General features: G+C 41.2%; 1 protein-coding gene across 1 annotated transcript; it reads right to left on the bottom strand.

The window, feature by feature from the left end:
- Window positions 1-667: 667 nt before the first annotated feature.
- ripk4 (receptor-interacting serine-threonine kinase 4) lies at window positions 668-17,385 on the bottom strand. Its single transcript, XM_080435428.1, has 9 exons — window positions 17,271-17,385; window positions 14,303-14,702; window positions 10,710-11,001; window positions 8,356-8,504; window positions 8,086-8,135; window positions 6,211-6,369; window positions 5,226-5,332; window positions 3,878-4,118; window positions 668-2,792 (listed from the first exon to the last, which is right to left on the bottom strand). The coding sequence occupies exons 2-9, from the start codon at window positions 14,578-14,580 to the stop codon at window positions 1,540-1,542; spliced, it is 2,529 nt and encodes an 842-aa protein (XP_080291554.1). The 5' UTR covers window positions 14,581-14,702; window positions 17,271-17,385; the 3' UTR covers window positions 668-1,539.
- Between the last annotated feature and the right edge of the window lie 967 nt (window positions 17,386-18,352).

Genomic DNA, 18,352 nt, shown 5'->3' with positions numbered 1-18,352 from the left:
ATGAACAAAATCAATAGCCAAAAACTATGTAAATTATTTCCAAACATTTTCCAAACCTTATCCAGGACTTGAAAACAGTTTTTTGAATTTCAAAATATTTCCCAGAATTTCCAATTGGTCACCCCATGGAGACTTGACCAGCGGACCGGTAGGCAGCGGTTCCGGTAGGAGACACGAAGGAGACTCTTTGTGTCTCCTACCGGAACCGCTGCCGGTCATCAAATTATTGGCTTAGGAATGCGATAAAAACTAAAAAGTATCCATGAATTCAAGTCTCCATGGGGTGACCAATCGATAAAAAAAAAGTTATTTTGGGGGTGAGCTATCCATTTAAATTCGGGCATTTGTCAATATTTATAGCTAGTGTAAGAATATGTTTCGAGTTGATGTACCTGAGACGCTACATTGAACAAAATTAGTACCAGGGTTCCCACGGTCATGAATTTCCTTGAAATATTTTGAAATTCAAAAAACAGTTTTCAAGTCCTGGAAAAGGTTTGGAAAATGTTTGGAAATAATTTACATCGTTTTTGGCTATTGATTTTGTTCACTAATCGATAGAAAAAAAGATTTTTTTTGGGTAAACTATCCCTTTAATGTTTAAAGTTAGACAAAAACAATCATGAGATAGATGGTAGGGTTATACTGGTATGACACGATGCACAAATTCTGTTAAGTGAAATTTTTATTGTCATTCAGTATTTATGTCAACAGAAAAAAAAAAAGAAAGCTTTTAAAATTTGTACCACGTTTCTGTGTTACTGTACCTACCAAACATTTGGAGGTCCATTTCCTGTGAGCATACGTGAAAACAACTAATTTAAATGGTTCAAAAAATATTTGCAGGCCTCTGTAACACTGCTGTGTAACAGGTATTAAACACTATGGCTTGTGCTACCATCAAATCTTTTTTTTTCTTTCTCCAATTGTTTAAATATAATTTATGAACAGTTACATTAAAAAAAAGAATTACATGGGTAAAACGGGTCATGGCAAATGACAAGTTACAACTCTGGTAACCACAAATGTGCTTGTAAATTATAAAAGTAAAAGCAAAACATATCCACACTTTACCAGAAGAAGAGAGGCTACTCTGCTCTATTTATATGTTGAATTTACAGTGTACATATTTACATCCATCTCATAATAACACTATAGTGATGAAAGGCCTGGCTAACCTGGCTTTTGGAAGCCCACATCATACTGTACAGTAGAATCATACCATTTACCAATGAATGATTGTTGGCTGCTGTAATAGCACAATAAAAATATTTACAAAAAGCTAAACAGCTGTTTTTTCTGGTCTGGAATACCTCCCCATATCACAAATGGGACATTGAATAAAAAAGTTAAAAAAAAAATACACAGTAAAATCCTCCATGTTGAATTTATACATTAGTAACTCTGATAGTGTGCAAATGTAACCAAAAGGACCTTTATGGGTCCGTTTGGTTACATCTGTACACTCTCAGAGTTAAGTTCACACTCAGGACCTTATTGTGCAAGTTCTGTACAACGTCAATAATGTTTGTGTTATCCTCAGCACGGGGCTGAGGCGTACAGTGAGCTGGGTTTGCTCTCATGCTCTGTCAGTTTGAGAATAACAACTTTCCGCTGGAGCTGCCTGGCTGCCGGTGGCTTGGGGTCGTCAGTCACGGGTGGCTCCATACTCTCAGTATCAGAGTCCTGGCAGTCCTGTGGCAGCTTCGCTCCCTGTGCCAGCAGAAAAGTTATAATGTCCGTGTAACCACCTTGTACTGCCAAGTGTAGAGGCGTTAGGCCCTGTTCGTCCAATCCACTTCCACCATCAGGACAGTGTAGGAGGAGCTCTTTGACAACTTCACAGTGCCCACCCTCTGCCGCCAGATGGCAAGGGGTCCGTACAGCTTGGTTGGTGCTGTAAGGGTCTGCCCCCTCTTCGATCAGCATCTTGACTGTGGGCAGGTGGCCTCGCTGGGACGCTAGGTGAAGAGCTGTGAGACCGTGGGAGTTCTGAGCCTGGATGTCTGCCCGGTGTTTGACCAAGAGACGGGAGGTGCTAGTGTGTCCTGTCTCAGCCGCTACATGCAGGGGCGTGTTCAACCCCGCCGATGTCACGTGGACAGCTGCCCCAAGCTCAATGAGGATACGTGCCACTCTGTACTGCCCCCTCTGGGACGCCAGGTGTAGAGGTGTGCGCCCCTCTGTCGTCTGCCCATCCACGTCGGCACCGGCCTGCTTGATGAGGAGCTTAACAATACCTAGGTGACCCTGCCAGGCAGCTAGGTGAAGCGCCGTCCAGTTGTCCTTGCCCTTGACTCGGACGTCAGCACCGCGGCTCAACAGCACCCGAACTACATTCTCCTGGCCATGTTGGCAGGCAATATGGGCGGACGTGCGACCCTGGCCGTCTGTCTCGTTGATGGCAGCCCCCCGGTCCAGCAGCAGGCGCGTGATGGCCTCGTCGCCGTTTTGGGCGGCAGAGTGCAAGGCAGTGTACTGGTCCTCGTCCTTGGCATTGACATTGGTGCAGCGTCTGCCCAGCAGAAGTTCCGCCAGGGGCTTCAGCTGCTTCTCGGTGGCCAGGTGGAGCGGAGTGGAGCCACGGTCGTTGGCCAGGTTGGGGTTAGCGTTGTTCATGAGGAGGAATTTGACCGCCTCTTCATTGGACAGGGTGACAGCATGGTGGAGCAGGCTGCCTCCTCCGTCCAACAGAAGGTCAACGTCCTGAGGCTGGAGGATCTTCATCAGCTTGGCAATGTCTTTGGTCCTGATGGCCTCACACAGTTTCCGTTTCTGGACCTCAGAAGAATCTAGACAAAAGGTGAGAGAGGGGATAGATTGAAAGCAAACATCACAAATACTAATCTTTACCCATCACACATTTATGATATGATGTCATCTAAAGTTTTTGAGGATGCAGTTAGTGTAATTGTGATTAATGTATACCCCAACCTTCAGCTGCTCATGTTTTCATGTTTTTAGTTTTCCCCCCCCACATTCATACATCCCTGAACACATACTGTACATTCAATTTATTTATGCCTGTACAGTATGGTTTAGAAATTACAAGCACATGATTTTTAAAAAATATATAAAATGGTGTGTACCACAGAATTATGTATTAATGTTGACACAAAACCTCAATATCATTTCAAACTCAACAATTAGACAAAAAAAATGTATAAAAAACATTCCATATGTCAATATGAAACTCAAATGTTACTTTTGTTTGAAATTACAAATTAAACTGTTTTGAAATGACAAGCACATAAAGCACGATATAATGTAAAGAAAAAATAACTAAATTAACACAAAACTTCAAAGTCTTTTGTCTGAAATGAAATTAAACATAATTATAACTCACATAAATGTTTAGTGTGTTGATGAAATTTAGGCTAATTCGTCTCTACCAGTGCTCCTGATGTCAAGAGTGTGTGGTTTGGTTGTGAGGGGGGAAATAATCGATAATACAGGAATAATAAATCAAACGCACCCTTTCCAAACACGTCTGTTTTTGCTGTAATCTATTTATTGCTCATTGATCTGATCCGGTGTAGGTCTGCCTACTGTAGCCGGTAATTTGCACGCACACACATAGAGACGCACAAAGGCTATTTCCGTATCCGCTCTAGACCGGATCTGCAACCTGCAAAGCGAACGGATCACAGGCACTCCAGTTGCGCACGCGTGCACACGACCGACATTGACGTTGCGACTCGCGAGTGAACAAAACCTCTCCATGGAGTAAATAAACACCATAAACAGCACGGATTACGTTGACACAAACACACAGGAACATATAAGAAAACTAACTCATGTTGATCTAACTTTGTTAAGTTATATTTTCATATTGGAATTGATAATCATTCTGGTTTTGTCTAATGACAGCATTTACCATATGTGTTTTCTTTCTCAAATGAAAGAGTAATGGAGTCTTGGGAGGAGAAGGCTGAATCTACTGAGGAGATTCCCGACAGCCTCTTGGAGGTGTTTTCTTTGCTATGGCAGCAGTCCTCTTTCACGCGGTCAAAGCTCCTGGAGATCCCAGAATCCACCTGACTCAACAGCTCCGATAAACTGTAGTCTTTTTCTGGCAACATGGCTGATTTGGGCCTCACTGGCTTGTTATCTTTAACCTGTAGAGCACAGATCTAGATTAGAACACTAGAACAAACAGCTTTTTCATATAAATTACTTTATATTACAAAAGAAAAGAAAAAGCTCAGGAGGACGGCAGCTTGTTGAACCTGTTCTTTTCGTTTTTAATTTATTGTGATTCCAAGGACTGAGCACCGCTTCAGCGGTCTTAAGTTATTCTGTATGACCAAAGTGCAATCACCTCCTCGAAACATAAATTACTTTATGTTTACATTTTAGGCATTTGTCTGATCCGTTAACCAAATGTAACATACATGACTGACATGAGTGAGGGCAACTTACAATGGGTGTTCAATGATGATATTGAGATAAATCATCTATGAACTGAAGATTAACTATTAACTGTCTGTGAACTGACTGATTAAGATTTCCTTGTTTCCTTGTGTCCTTCAGGAACACTTGCCATTTCTTGTAAGTGAACATTTGTAGTCACGTACAACAAACACACCGGATATGGCAAAGCAAAGAGCACAGGTTGAACCCGCTGGTCTGCATTCTTCAGGTCTGATGCAACTGTTTGTCAGGATCAAACATTTACCATATGACATATGACCATATGAGATAAGCAGCCAGAATCTACTGCGAGTTTGCATAGTTATATGATGTTGATGGGAGCACATGCATGCTGCTATGAATGTATGAAAATAAAGGGGTAATCAGCTAAAAGGGGAGAAAAACAACTAAGACGTTGCTGCCATCACATGAACACCATGTAATATCATGTTTTTAAGATTTCCTTGCTTGATTTCAAGGTTGCATGATATGACAATAACAATGATGATGATAACCACTTAAAATAACTTCAGTATTTTCAGAAACACAGAGCCATTGGCCCTCCCTCCCAAGTTGCTCATTATTGCGATTATAAAATGTTGTTCGGAGTTATGGGGATTTCATTGAATAGCAGGGATATGAAGTGGTCACCATTATATGCTCTTTTTGACTACAAGAACCAAGTGACCTGTGCCGTGAAACGTATTTCACAGATTTGGTTCTGGTTATAATGGAAAGGTAATCAGTGAACTTGACAGGTTCTGGAAGGTTCTAGTTTACCCTTCATAGTGGAAAAGAGCCATATGTCATACCTGATCATTAGTGAGGCCATTGCAAAGGTTGTGCTCCGTCTCTGGGGTTGGAGTCTTGGGCTCCTCTTGAGGTTTGGAGCAGAGCTCTTCAGCTTCAGATGTGATCTCTGTGGGGAAATGACCATTAGCAACTCTTAGCAATTTTTGTGAATGCTGTCTATTTGACAATGTGTGTTCATTCTTGTGTTAGAATGATTCATAAATTAATAATAAAATGCGCAGTATTCATCTAAATTTGAACTGACCATTTTGGTGGTCCTATTTTTTTGTCCCTATTTCGGGCATGTCATATTAGGAGAACGTTTCTAATAAATATTAAACATTTCCAAAAATAGTTAAATTAGCAGTTCTACAAGCTTACAACACATCGCACCGTGTTGCGTTGTGAGCTTGTAGATCGCTGTTTGTCATAGTCTAGGGATTTATTGGTTAAATCAGTGGTTCTCAAAGTGGGGTCCGGGGACCCGCAGGGGTCCTTAAAAGGGTTCCAAGGGGGTCCCCAGCAAAATTATTGATATTTTGGATCCAAAATGGACACTCAGGTTTGTAACTGTGACGGTGTACAAACATTTGTACACCATCAGAGTAATGGGGTCTGTGGCTTAATTCATACCAAAGAAGGGGTCTATGAGCTATGGTACAAATACTATATTCTTCTAAATCCTCAGTTGTTTGAAAAAAACTTATGTTGCTATATCAGTGGTTCTCATACTTTTTCATGTCAAGGACCCCCAAAATGATATGTATTTGGCCGCGGACGCCTATCTCAAAATGTTTTGTTCCAGGGACCCCCCGGAAGCAAAGATTTGAGTTAAAAATGTTTGCTTTCAAAAAATATATATTCAAAGATTTGCACACATTTTCACGATTTTTCAAAAATAGCCAAAGTATAAAATATGGATAAAACGGTTACACGGATGTGTTCCCGGTTTGAATGGGTTAAATGAACACTCGTGATCTTCCAGTGTGGTGAATTACTACTCACCCTGGAAGCTAGGTCTTGCATCAGGGGAGGTCGCCCAACAGCGCTGCATGAGACCCAAGAAGCCAGTGCAGGTCAGGGGTCGACAGCGTGGTACCGCAGCCAGGTCCGGCCGCACCCCTTTCACAACCTTCACCATGATCTGAAGGATGTTGTTCTCTCCTAAGACAAAAAAGATGAGATTGATGTTATTGCTAAGAAACTCAATGAGTTACATTAATAATTACATATTATCCTTGCTCCCGGGTGGAATGTCCAAAACGGTTACTTTTCAGGAAATGGGGAAAAAGAAACCTATGTCCCAATGGATCCACTGTAGATATGATTTAGTCGCAAGCTCACACTTTTGATTGGTTAAGAAAACTAACGGAAGTAAACACTCACTGTCACTTTCCAAATCTTTCAAAGCAAAAATAGTGTTGCGTTTTGAGCTTGTAGATCTGCTATTTTCGCTTAATTTGTGCAACACTTCTTGTACAATGAAGTAGGGCATTCAATTAAGGAAAAAATATTAAAAGTAAAAAAAATGGAGATACAAGGTTTCTGCCCAACAGTAATGATATTTGAATCGTGTACAGTTTGTGTACAAAGCCATGCACAAATAAAATGTTAATTCTATTGGCATTATGGAGGGACAACATAAACTAGGGGTTGGGAGGGTCCAGCATCAATATTGACCATCCATCTGGCCTAGCTTTATCACCCTCGTCCTGAGAGTTCAGATAAGGGTGTATGTGGTTTCCCACGGGAGCAGCAGTGGAAAAGCTTTTTGTCTGGCTCCTCTGTATCGGGCTGCATGATCAGCCGTGTCAGTAATTCAAAGCAAGCAGGTAGAGAGGGCTTAATAACAAGTACTTAAGCTCCTTCTATAGCCATAATAGCCTTTTGTAGAAGACAGAAAATATTAAGGGTTGAGTTAAGAGGCCCTTTTCTTTTTTCTCCATTTTCCCCTTTTCCTCCCAGTTTAGTTGTTATGCCAATTTCCAGTTTTCCCCCTGATGTGTAGGGTTTGTCACTGCCAGTGCCAACCCCTACAGTTGGCCATGTGGGAGGGTGTAGAGTCTACACTGTAGACAACCACGTGTCTCCTCCAATACATATTTCACCTGACTGTGAGAAGTTTTATCATGAGCACATAACACATGCAGAAGAACACACATTTCCTCTCAGTTTCGCTCCACGTTGAACAGGCACCCTTGACCAACCGTCCTCCCACTTGGCTTCCCACCCGCTAACACGGCCAATTGTGTTTGTTGGGACACCTGGCCAAGCTGAATGCACCGTGGAGCATTCAAACCACTGTTCTCCGTGGTGGTGGGCAGTAACTTGACCCCTGTGCCACCCGGACGCAAGGGGCCTTTTTCTTACTGTGTCATTAAATCTAGAGCAGCAGAAGTTGGCCAATGCCATCCTGGCTACCCTCCCTGAATGATCCACAGCGTGTGCTTCATAAAAGGAAGAAAATTCCTCTAACTGTAATGCCACCTGATAACCCTGGGAAACAAACCACTCCATTTGCCCGCCTACTATGCCTGACTGTCCACCTGTCGGCCATGGAATTTACTGGATAAACACATATACAGCAGCTGTACACACACACACCTGCATTGTCAAATACATGCACTTTCTTAATAATAATAATAATACTAATATTTATTTGTACAGAATCTTTCAAGAACAATGTCACAAAGTGCTTGACAGAATAATCCCCAACACAAAGATAAAAGCCAACAATAACAGAAGCAAGCAAGAAATAAAGAAATACTTTCAAACTAAGAGCTAGATTCAAACTAAAATAATGAGATAACACCCTGTAAAAATGCTTCCAAGTGTACGTCTAAAATTCTTACAAGGATCATTTCTCTTCCCACGTCTTACCTTGGTAAGGTTTCTTCTGTGTGAGGATGCCCCAGATGACAATGGAGAAGCTGCAACAAGTGGGCGATCATACAGTTATTCAGACGAATATGAAATGACTGATGGCAAATCAACATGTGACTGATGTGATACATTTCATATTTAGTCGTATTAAACACAATCACACCGACATGCGTGCACAGTGCACACACAACACAGTACCATGCACGCACGCATGCATCCGCACGGCCCTTCCATACATACATACTACCACATACTGCTGAGACCAACCTGTAGACATCATGCTTAGTGTCAGAAATCTTGTCCTTCTCGATGATGCGCTCTGGGGGCAGGTAGGCAATGGTTCCACAGAACCCATCTCTACTGATGTCATCAGCCCGCGACAGCCCATTCCACCGTGCCAGGCCAAAATCTGATATCTGTGAGGGAGGAGATCAGATAAGACCTTCAAACACATGAAATCCTGGCTTTCCCATAAAAGCATTGACAATGATGACTAATTTTGTATGTTCTGTGAGCAGCGGCTAAGCCCTCATTTTATGCACCCAGTGACATGATGAGGGCAACCCAGCCATGTCCTAGCCTGTAGATGCGTTCCTCTTGTGAAAGGAGAGGCCCTCCAAAGTTGTGTAGGCGTGCACACCCACACACTTGCATGTGCGCACATAGCCACAGATGGAGGGAATTGACAGGGCCTGTATGAATCCTGTCAGAACAGGTCCCGGTGAGGTGTTTACATCCAGGTATTAAAGTAGAGAAATGATGGTTCCCACCCTCTTTGCTCTCCCTACAGCTCCTTCTAGCTATTTAGAGGTTGGATGGAGGCTGGGAGACACCTTTCAGCCCAGAGCATGTGCAGGCTTAACAAACCACCTCACAGCTGAGATTCCCTTTAAAGGAGCTCTAAAAACGGATTCTAAGCCAGTGTAGAATAAGGTACTGTAGGCTCACGTGGGCTTAAAGCTTTCGCTCCAGTGTTATAGAGATATGGTTGTAAAACACTACAACCCTACATTGACTTCACGAGAAATGCATTATGTTTTGTGTCAGTTGTTACTCAAAAGAGAACCCCCCCCACCCCCTTTCAATATTTGACCCTCCATTTTAAATGGCATTGACCAGTAATATAACAAAATGATTGCAGCCGTCTTGCTGTAAAGGACACTATTCACCCTTTGACATTGGACTGGTTTAAGGACTTGTATAAAAGCAAAGCAAAATGTGGATCGGTGCCCACTGCCCAATTTAATCACACGAGTGAATGCAGCAACATCACTACTACAGCAGGATCAAGTAGAGCTGGACCCTGAAGTCTAAAGTCATTTTGAAAACACAGCCAAACTCTACGTTCCTCCATTTCATAAGTGTTACATTTTCACAAGAGCATGACTCAACACAGTAAAGTATGAGGTAATCCATCACTGAGACAATTCATTCATAGATATCAACCGAGTGATTCACTTTTTTTCCGTCTCCTCTGCTTGTCCCTAAATGTTCAGCTTAACAACTTGAACCCTAGTCCCTATTATGTGGCAAACATTTAGCAAAAATAGCAGATGTACAACGTGTCGTGTTGTGAGCTTGTAGATTGGCTATTTTCGGCAAAGATATTTATTGTATAAAAGAAAATAGGAGGGGGCCTAGTATAGAGCCCTGGGGGACAACGAAATATAGGGTTTTGGAGGTTAAAGCAGTGTTGATTTTGACAGCAAATTTTGATTTAGTCATAGTATTTAGAATAAAATTCCATTTAGCTTTAGTCATATTTTAGTCATCTGAAATGTTTTAGTTTGTCTAGTTTTAGTCGACCAAATATCATAAGATTGTAGTCTACAAATAAATAAATCTACAGTGGATTTAGTCAACTAAAATGTGTTTTGGCGGTGCCTTGATGGCGTAATGACTTGATGACTGATTTTACACTTGGTTGCATGCCGAAAATAACCGATCTACAAGCTCACAACACGACGCGTTGCGAGCTTGTAGATCGGCTATTTTCAGAGCGCAACACCCGAGCACAACCAAACATAAAATGACTTGTCTTAGTTCTACTGGATCTCTTCTCCAATAGTCACTCCCTAACATTTTAGTCTAGTTTTTATTTTTTTGACAAAATTGTCAATATATTTAGTCTTAGTTTTAGTCACCATAGCTTCGTTTTTATTTAGTTTTTGTGAGTGAAAAAGTAGTCGACGGAAAATTTTCGTCATAGTTTTAGTCAACGAAATCAACACCGGGTTAAAGGAACTAATGCATCTTCTTCCTCAGCAATCATTGTTATGCAATACTCTACTTCCCATGTTTCTAGCTCGGCGGTACACATAGGCAAGAACCCAGAGAGAGAGATACGAATCCACTCCTTTTTTTTGTGATGATTTCTTTTGTTTTAGCTATATTTAGTTAGGAGGGTGAGTAGAGACAGGAAGCTGGGGGTAGAGAGAGGGAATGACATGCATCACACAGGTCTCCAGCCAGAACCGTACCAGCAGCAATTGCAATTATGTGGCTGACACACTATCCGGTCATCTACCAGGCTGTACCAGCGCACCTTTTATATAATACGGTATACTTTGTAAACCTACCTATAAAATTCAATAAAATGATTTAGAACAAACCGACTCTACCTTAACGTGATAGTGTGCGTCCAGTAAGATGTTGGCTGGCTTCAGGTCTAGATGCAGCAGGGGTGGGTTCATGCAGTGCAGGAAGTTCATTCCCACGGCTGCCTCGTGGATGATGCGGAAGCGGAGCTCCCAGGGCAGCGGCTCAGTAGCCAGCAGTGTTTCCAGAGAGCCAGTTTCCATATACTCCATCACCAGGCCCTGTGGATCTCCACAGATCCCATACACAGGCAGGATATAGCGGAACTTGGCAGCCTCCATCTTCTTAGCCTCCTCTAGCAGCTCTTCTCGCTCCCTGTGATGGACACCAATGTTAGTTCAGGCTGAGGCTCTACAGAGCTTTAGGTTGAGTCTGAGGTGAACAGTGCATTTGAAAGTCACAAAAAAAGCTCCAGGAGTGGACCCAAAATACATCAAAACAGATATTTAGAACCAACAATAGACTTAATTAAAAATTAAGACTTTAAAAAAATAAAAAATGATTAAAATCGAATGTTTCATACATGGACCCTTTTACAAAATCTCAACGATGGGTTTCTAAGTCAAGACGTGTTCACTGACTTGCAGTATTCTGTACACCTTTTGATTCAATCCAAATGCTAAAACACTGTGTAGACCAAGCTTCAGCAAACCAGCTGTGCATACAAAATGTTGGCTACAGGGAATGTTACAGGTAGTAGGAAGTGACCCTTGTCAACACGAATAAAGGCCTGACCAGTGCTTCCCCAAATATGCAGGCCATAAGCATAACTGTGCAACTGCTTGATAAAAACAAGGCCTTAATTATATCCCAACCATGCCTGGAATGCATCAGTAAACTTGAACAGACCTCTTGTTCTCAGGCCTCTTGCTCAACCTTTGCACAATTCCCTTTATCAGACCTGCACTGGCACACAACAAAGGTAACACAAACACAACGGTATGGGTCTCACCTAGACTGGGGCAAGACAGATCAGCAAATGATTGCATTCACGGGAGTTTACTTTACAAAAAGAGGTTGAGTATGCTTTGCAAACTGCAGCCCACTGCAGACACGGGCAACCGTGGGCACCATTCCACCGTTTCTGAGAAGTAAAACATGATTTATACCATAAAGAAAGCTGACACGGTCACAATGTGCACTTTGTGTCAGACTTCTCACTCATGGGACGGTCAATTGTCATTTTAGTTCCTCAGATTCTACAAAACCAAATGAAGCACATTCACGTCATTACATCCAGCAGTAATCAAAGGTGTGGATTAAGGACAGTGGGCAGGCACTGTTTGCTAAATCCCCTGCTTTACCCGAAGCACTCCTCAGCAGCTCCTCAGCACCAAACAATGCCCCGTCTTTAGCAGAGAGGCCCGGTAAGACCGGTTTTACAACTTCAGTCATTGTCTCTGTGACACAGCGGCTGTCTCCAACCCAAGCAGACAAAGGTTGCTTTGAGTCACTGTGGTGTGTGTGTGTGTGTGTGTGTGTGTGTGTGTGTGTGTGTGTGTGTGTGTGTGTGTGTGTGTGTGTGTGTGTGTGTGTGTGTGTGTGTGTGTGTACGTCCAGGGGGCAGTTTACTGCCTATGTACTTAGTTTGCAGATGTTTGGAAAAGATAACATCTCTGGTTCAGGTTCAGTGGATGCAAAGAGTGGAGCCACAGGTTAGGGAAGGATGGCATACCTCTTTTAGAGGAAGATTACATCTGCCTTCAGTCAGTCTAACAGTTGTATTTCATCAATGTTTTGTTTTGTAAGATAAGCAAGGTTGGACAAAAGACTGTCACAACTTCAAGAAACATTTTTAAAAAAAATCTAGAAAAGGTAAAGACAAATTATGCTATTTGACTACGTAATGAACAAGAGGAAACAGAGCGGTGGGCTGCATGTCCGTCTGAGAGAAGGTGGCCTGAAGTGCAAGGAAGGTTAAAAGCAACCTGATCCACTTAATCGTTTTCAATTCTGCAAAAGATCTCAAATATCTATGAGCTAGACCGTGCTGAAGGACCTTCTTAAAAGGTGGGCATTCTGCCATCAATTAGTTCATGTCACCTCTCAAGGTAATTAATAATAGTTAATTTGATTATTGAGATGGCTTTAATTTAGCCGTTTTAGGATTAAATTAACATTCCAGATTTGATGGTGAATGGAAACTTCTATTAAGGTGAGGGTTGAGGACAGGTCTACCGTACTGCTGAGAGGGGCTTCAGCCCCTGCCCCTTTACCAGTCTGTAAAAAGTGCCCTCTCTCCAGACTGAATGCAGCTTTTACTATTATGGTGTAAAGAAATGCAAATGTTTCCTTGGCATGCCGCACCCGAAGGCAGCATTCGAGATAATTGCCTTTTCCCAACTCTCATGAACTTGAGTGCAGAATTTTATGTTGAAAGAATTGCCCTCTCTATGTAGGAATCCATGTCGTTCACTGCATCTCCTGTAAAGGCTTGATTATACTTAATTGAGCGTGGTCGTGCACCGCAAATAGCCGATCTGAAAGCTCACAAGCGTTGTGAGCTTGTAGATCTGCAATTTTTTGCCATTTTCGACAAAAGTCCCCTTTTAGAAAAGTCAGCCCCTGACCCTCTGACATTCTCTGCTTGTTCCTGATACTCGTTCACATACCGTACATGTGATATGACACAGGTCAGCCTGCAGCTGACATACACCCCCCCCCCCACACACAGAAAAGGAAAGAAAGCTAATAATTTCACCACAATTCCAAAATATGCTCCATTTTACAAGATGCAAGCAGTAACAAATGTTTTCCATACTCATGACTATCCTACATTATCCATTGCAGCATGTTACAGCATACCACAGTGCTGTGCAATGTGTAGTGTTGCCTAAAGATAAAGAATGGCTTGCTCCCTGATTTAAATCCCTAATTTAAGGGAGACCCTCCCGGGGGCCGAGCTGGTGGCTAACTTCTTTGTAGATCAGGCATGCAAACAGCCCCGAGGTGAAAAAGGTGACAACATGTTTTTTTTTTCAGGTCAGGTGTCACACAATTGTCCTGTTTGGATTCAAAACGGCTATTGTAGCTGAAAAGCTACACGTTTGCATGTCTGATAAGAGAAAGCTCCTTTGAACCATACTTGTTTAGGTGCATTGAAAATGTTAATTTATAACAATGCCCCCAAGCAATGCAGACTTCATTTCTCTTAAATCAGAAATGAGAATCCTCTCAATAATTCCAATAACAAAGGAAACATTTGAAACAATTACAAAATATCTAGAAGCAGTAGTTTGTTTGCCTCTCAACTTCACTGCTGCACTATCACTATGTGTTCTGACTAGAAATGAGTATGAGTCATGCATGTAGCGTTCAAGGACACAGTAAGAGTGGATTACTTTTCACCCCACAATCTTTACCACCACAAACAAGCTTTTGTCTGTGTTGTCATAAAACAGGCGATCAAATAATAAGCCTGAGATGGAACAGTTGAGAATGTATCATATGCTACTCACAAAGCACATATTAGTGTAAGTACACAGAAGTGTGACCATATCAGTTTAAATATAGGCATAAACCACGCATAACCCTTCACATAACTCATAATAAAATGCATTCTTTAAAATACTGTATCATGTAACCAAAGCTGCAGATTAACAGCTGTATCACTTACTTGTCATCCACATGAAGGCAAGGAGGGCACTTGATAGCCAGCCATGTTTTCCACTGTACATGCCGGACTTTGTATACTTGTCCAAAGCCACCAGAGCCAATCTTTTCCCAGCTGCCAAACTCAGAGGATTCAAAGGTCCTCAATAACCCCATGTTAACATGGGGGGAGTCCTGAACATCCATCTCCCTGTTTGAAAAAACTTCAGCCCTGTTTAAAGCTTGAGCCCTGTTTAAGTTCCTTTTAGTCGTCTTCAACACACCAGCACTAGAAATGAACATACACACTAACCTGGCTAATATGAGAGCTCTTCCTTGTTTTCCCCTCTGGTCTAACTCTGTGTGGCCCCTCCTCTTCAGGTGAAAAACGGGGATGGGCTTGATACGATGACATCACATCCTGTCTGGGTTTGTCATACAGGGGAGAAACATAATAGCAAGGTGCATGGGTTTAGTGTGCCGCCATAAGTCCTTACTCCCAATTTCCCCCTAAATGCCCCGAGACCCAAACACTCATATTTCTTCACAGAAAAAAGGGAGCTTAATATGTGTATTAGGGATAGAATTCAAGACCCAGGAATGTATCATATCATAAACACACATCTTTGTTCCTCTACAGACCATTATCCAACTAAAAGCCCCTTAAGGAATGACGGATGAATATCCATCAACAATGTGCTGGTTATGTGATATTGGCCAGATGGTTCTGCTTTGGAATGTGTGGATTCATCTCCACCGGCACACATACATTCATCTGGAGGAGATCATTAATCCAACCCCACAAGTCCTGTCATACAGCAGGGGAATGACAAACTCTGAAAGCAGTGACTTGGAATTACTTATATATACCTGTGTGTGTGTGTGTGTGTGTGTGTGTGTGTGTGTGTGTGTGTGTGTGTGTGTGTGTGTGTGTGTGTGTGTGTGTGTGTGTGTGTGTGTGTGTGTGTGTGTGTGTGTGTGTGCAACTGGTGCACACAGTTGAACAATACTTACAGTATGTGGGTCCCTTTTTTGTTCCAAAGGATAATTTACTGCACACACTCAAATACTACTGCCAATTTAATTCCACTAGGTCTGTATCATTTATATAGGCTATTAAACCATCCATCTCTCTCAAACAATTTCTGCAAATATGAGAGCTCTGTGATTACACTCTGAGTTTAAATAGGTAAATGACATCTAATTACATAATCTACTATCACATGACATCTAATATAAAATGATCATAGCCCAGCTTACTCCACCCTGCCTTCCAGAAACTGGAGTTACGAGGTGTAAATGGGTCGTAGAGAAGCCCAGGGAACAGTAATACAATATTATTGGTACATGAGGAACCTGCTTTCATTTCATTATAATTTCATTTCAACAAGGTGCAGTAAGTGATATTTTGTGTTAAAATAAGTGCTATATAGCTCTATGTTCTGATAGTAATCATTGCTATAGAGTGTTTGTTCAGTAACAGGGGTTTCCCTGTCTCTCCAGTAAACAGAAAATGCATTTTCAGGTTGGGATACCAATTGTATCCAATCAAGAGAGAAAACCCATACAAGATCGATAGATTGATCAGGGCTTATTGTGTTATCTTTTTTAGCATCATTGTATAATCGTACCACTGTACTTTTTGTTATTAAAGTATTCAATCAATGAATCAAAACAATGAATAACAATATAAAAACGCACTGTCGGCAGTATACAACAGTATATCAACAACGAAGAAACAATATCAAAAAGCACGAGACAGTATACACCAAAAGCAGAACTTGTTTCACTACATGTCACAGTTAATCACCATAACAGTGACATTACAGCATTACAGAGTAGGCATAACTGATATCAATAAAATGCCACCACATCCGTACAATAACAGCACAATACACTACAGTGTCTGTGGAGAATAGAATATGCTGGTAACAGTCAAACAATATGCAGTATATGCAAGTGAAAAACATTTAAAATGTAAGTGATGACACAGTGAGCAAACACATTTGGAAATTGAAGCTGATAAATGGGTACTCTCTCCTGATTGGCTGACATTGGCAACCCACCTGAAAATTTATTTTCTGTTTATTTAAAGAGCTGGAGAGACAGGGAGACCCCTGTTATTGAACAAACACTGCAATGTTTCATATAGACTAGATACAGAGCTTTAACTTTTTTACTAAAACACTTACACTGACTTTAACAATCTCATCAAACAATATCAGTATCAGTGTTTGTACCCCGGGGCCTTTGGGTCTTGTAACAAGGTAGTTACCATATAACACTTTCTTTAGCCACATTGATTGTGTAATGAGCCTTTTCATGTTGAGGGACCACACACCTCATGTGTAAAGTGTAAATGTCTCATAGCCAAGGGGTGTGGTGCAGTGTTGGCAAGTCCGCATATTTACCGCAACTTTTTCCAGAGTTGCGGGAAAGAATTACAAGTCGTGGGTTGCGTTTTTTAGGCTTGTTTTAAAAATTAGATGGCTTATTTGATGATGGCAAATCTAACTAACCAACATTTCTTTGATGTATATACTATAATTCCCCAAAGTTTTGGGGAGGAGTGTGAATCACATTGAGTGACAGAATCGGTCTGGTGTCTCTGGTGTTTTTGGAGGTGGGTTGGCTTATTTCTCTCACGAGAGTTGGCAACACTGGTGTGGTGTCACACCCCTTTAACAGTATAATGACACCACAGCTAACTATTATAATTATAACCATCAATAATTATAATTATAATTATAACCATGAATACATTTTTATAATTATAATTATAACCATCAATTATTTGAGTTGTAGCAGATTCCATTTACATTACCTGTGTTGTTTTTTGGTATTTTAGTTGTGTAGTGTGCAACATAAAAATACAAATAGAAAATAATAGTCAATGGAAATCCTTTGAATGAAAGCTTTACTTATTTATTTATTACACTAGGAGTGTGTTTGTGTTGTGGTAACACAACACAAAGCATGAAAAATCCCCTCACCTTAATATTGACCTGTTTGTCTGGTTGCATAGACGACTGCTGTTAATCGTGCTGCAGAGTGGCAAAGCCAAGGCCATAGGCGTTGACCATGTTGTTGCTCCATGAAGTTGTTGTTGATCTCTCCACAACCACTTTGGACAATGTAAAAAATTTCTCCCCAGACATCCTCTTCAATTTCAACACTGGAAGTAAAACATTATCAGAGCTGGGTGTCAATCCTTGCGAAGGAAAATTAATTAAATACGATTTTTAAAAACTGGACACAGAACCAGATCCAGATGTAAAGTGATAAAATGTGAAATATGCATAGGAATTGAACTGTTTGACACACATTGACTCGTAGAGAGAGACTCCCATTGATGCACCAATGAACAACAAACCATCAAGGATTGTGTAAATAAAGATCAATCAAATGTTATTGAAATTGTACATGTATTTCACACACTCAAATGTTTATAGTAAGCGTGCAAAGGGGGGATATGGGAATACAGAAGGGGGTGTACATTTTTTTCATAATAATAAATACACAAAGACTACTAATAACCAGTGGTGTAATGGTGATTTTCTTTTCAGGGGAACGGTATTTTAATGACGTCACATGCACATGTGTGCACCGGTAAACCTGTTATGCAAAGTAGCTATTTGGGTACTTGGCCGTACCGTGCGCCTGAAAAATTTCCAGTGGAACGCCGTGGTGTCCCGTGTAGTGACCGAAACACCACTGCTAATAACTATGGTAAAGGCATCGAACTTCATTAAATGAAGTAACATTAAATGTTAAAACACAAACTCCTCTTTCCTACCATTGAATGAGCTAGAACCCAATTTCCAAGCTGGACAAATAAATTGGTCAATATGTACAGATGAGTGTCTGTAATGAATATTAGGTTGTCTACAATATACTATGGTATGAAAGAGGCGTTGTTTGTGTTTTAACAATGTTTTGCTTATGAGCCAATGATCACGTAAGTTAGAATCTTTGAATATTTCCAACTCAAACGCTAATACAAACTGCCAAATGAATGAACAGTTTTTCAGTGATTGAATCTAAGGGATGCTCCTCTCCCCTTGACAATAGAAAC

Source organism: Gymnoscopelus braueri, assembly GCF_963280865.1.
Source record: "Gymnoscopelus braueri genome assembly, chromosome: 8".
Lineage (NCBI taxonomy): Eukaryota > Metazoa > Chordata > Actinopteri > Myctophiformes > Myctophidae > Gymnoscopelus > Gymnoscopelus braueri.
The sequence above is the reverse complement of the archived record's forward strand: the minus strand, read 5'-3'. Positions and strand labels throughout refer to the sequence as shown.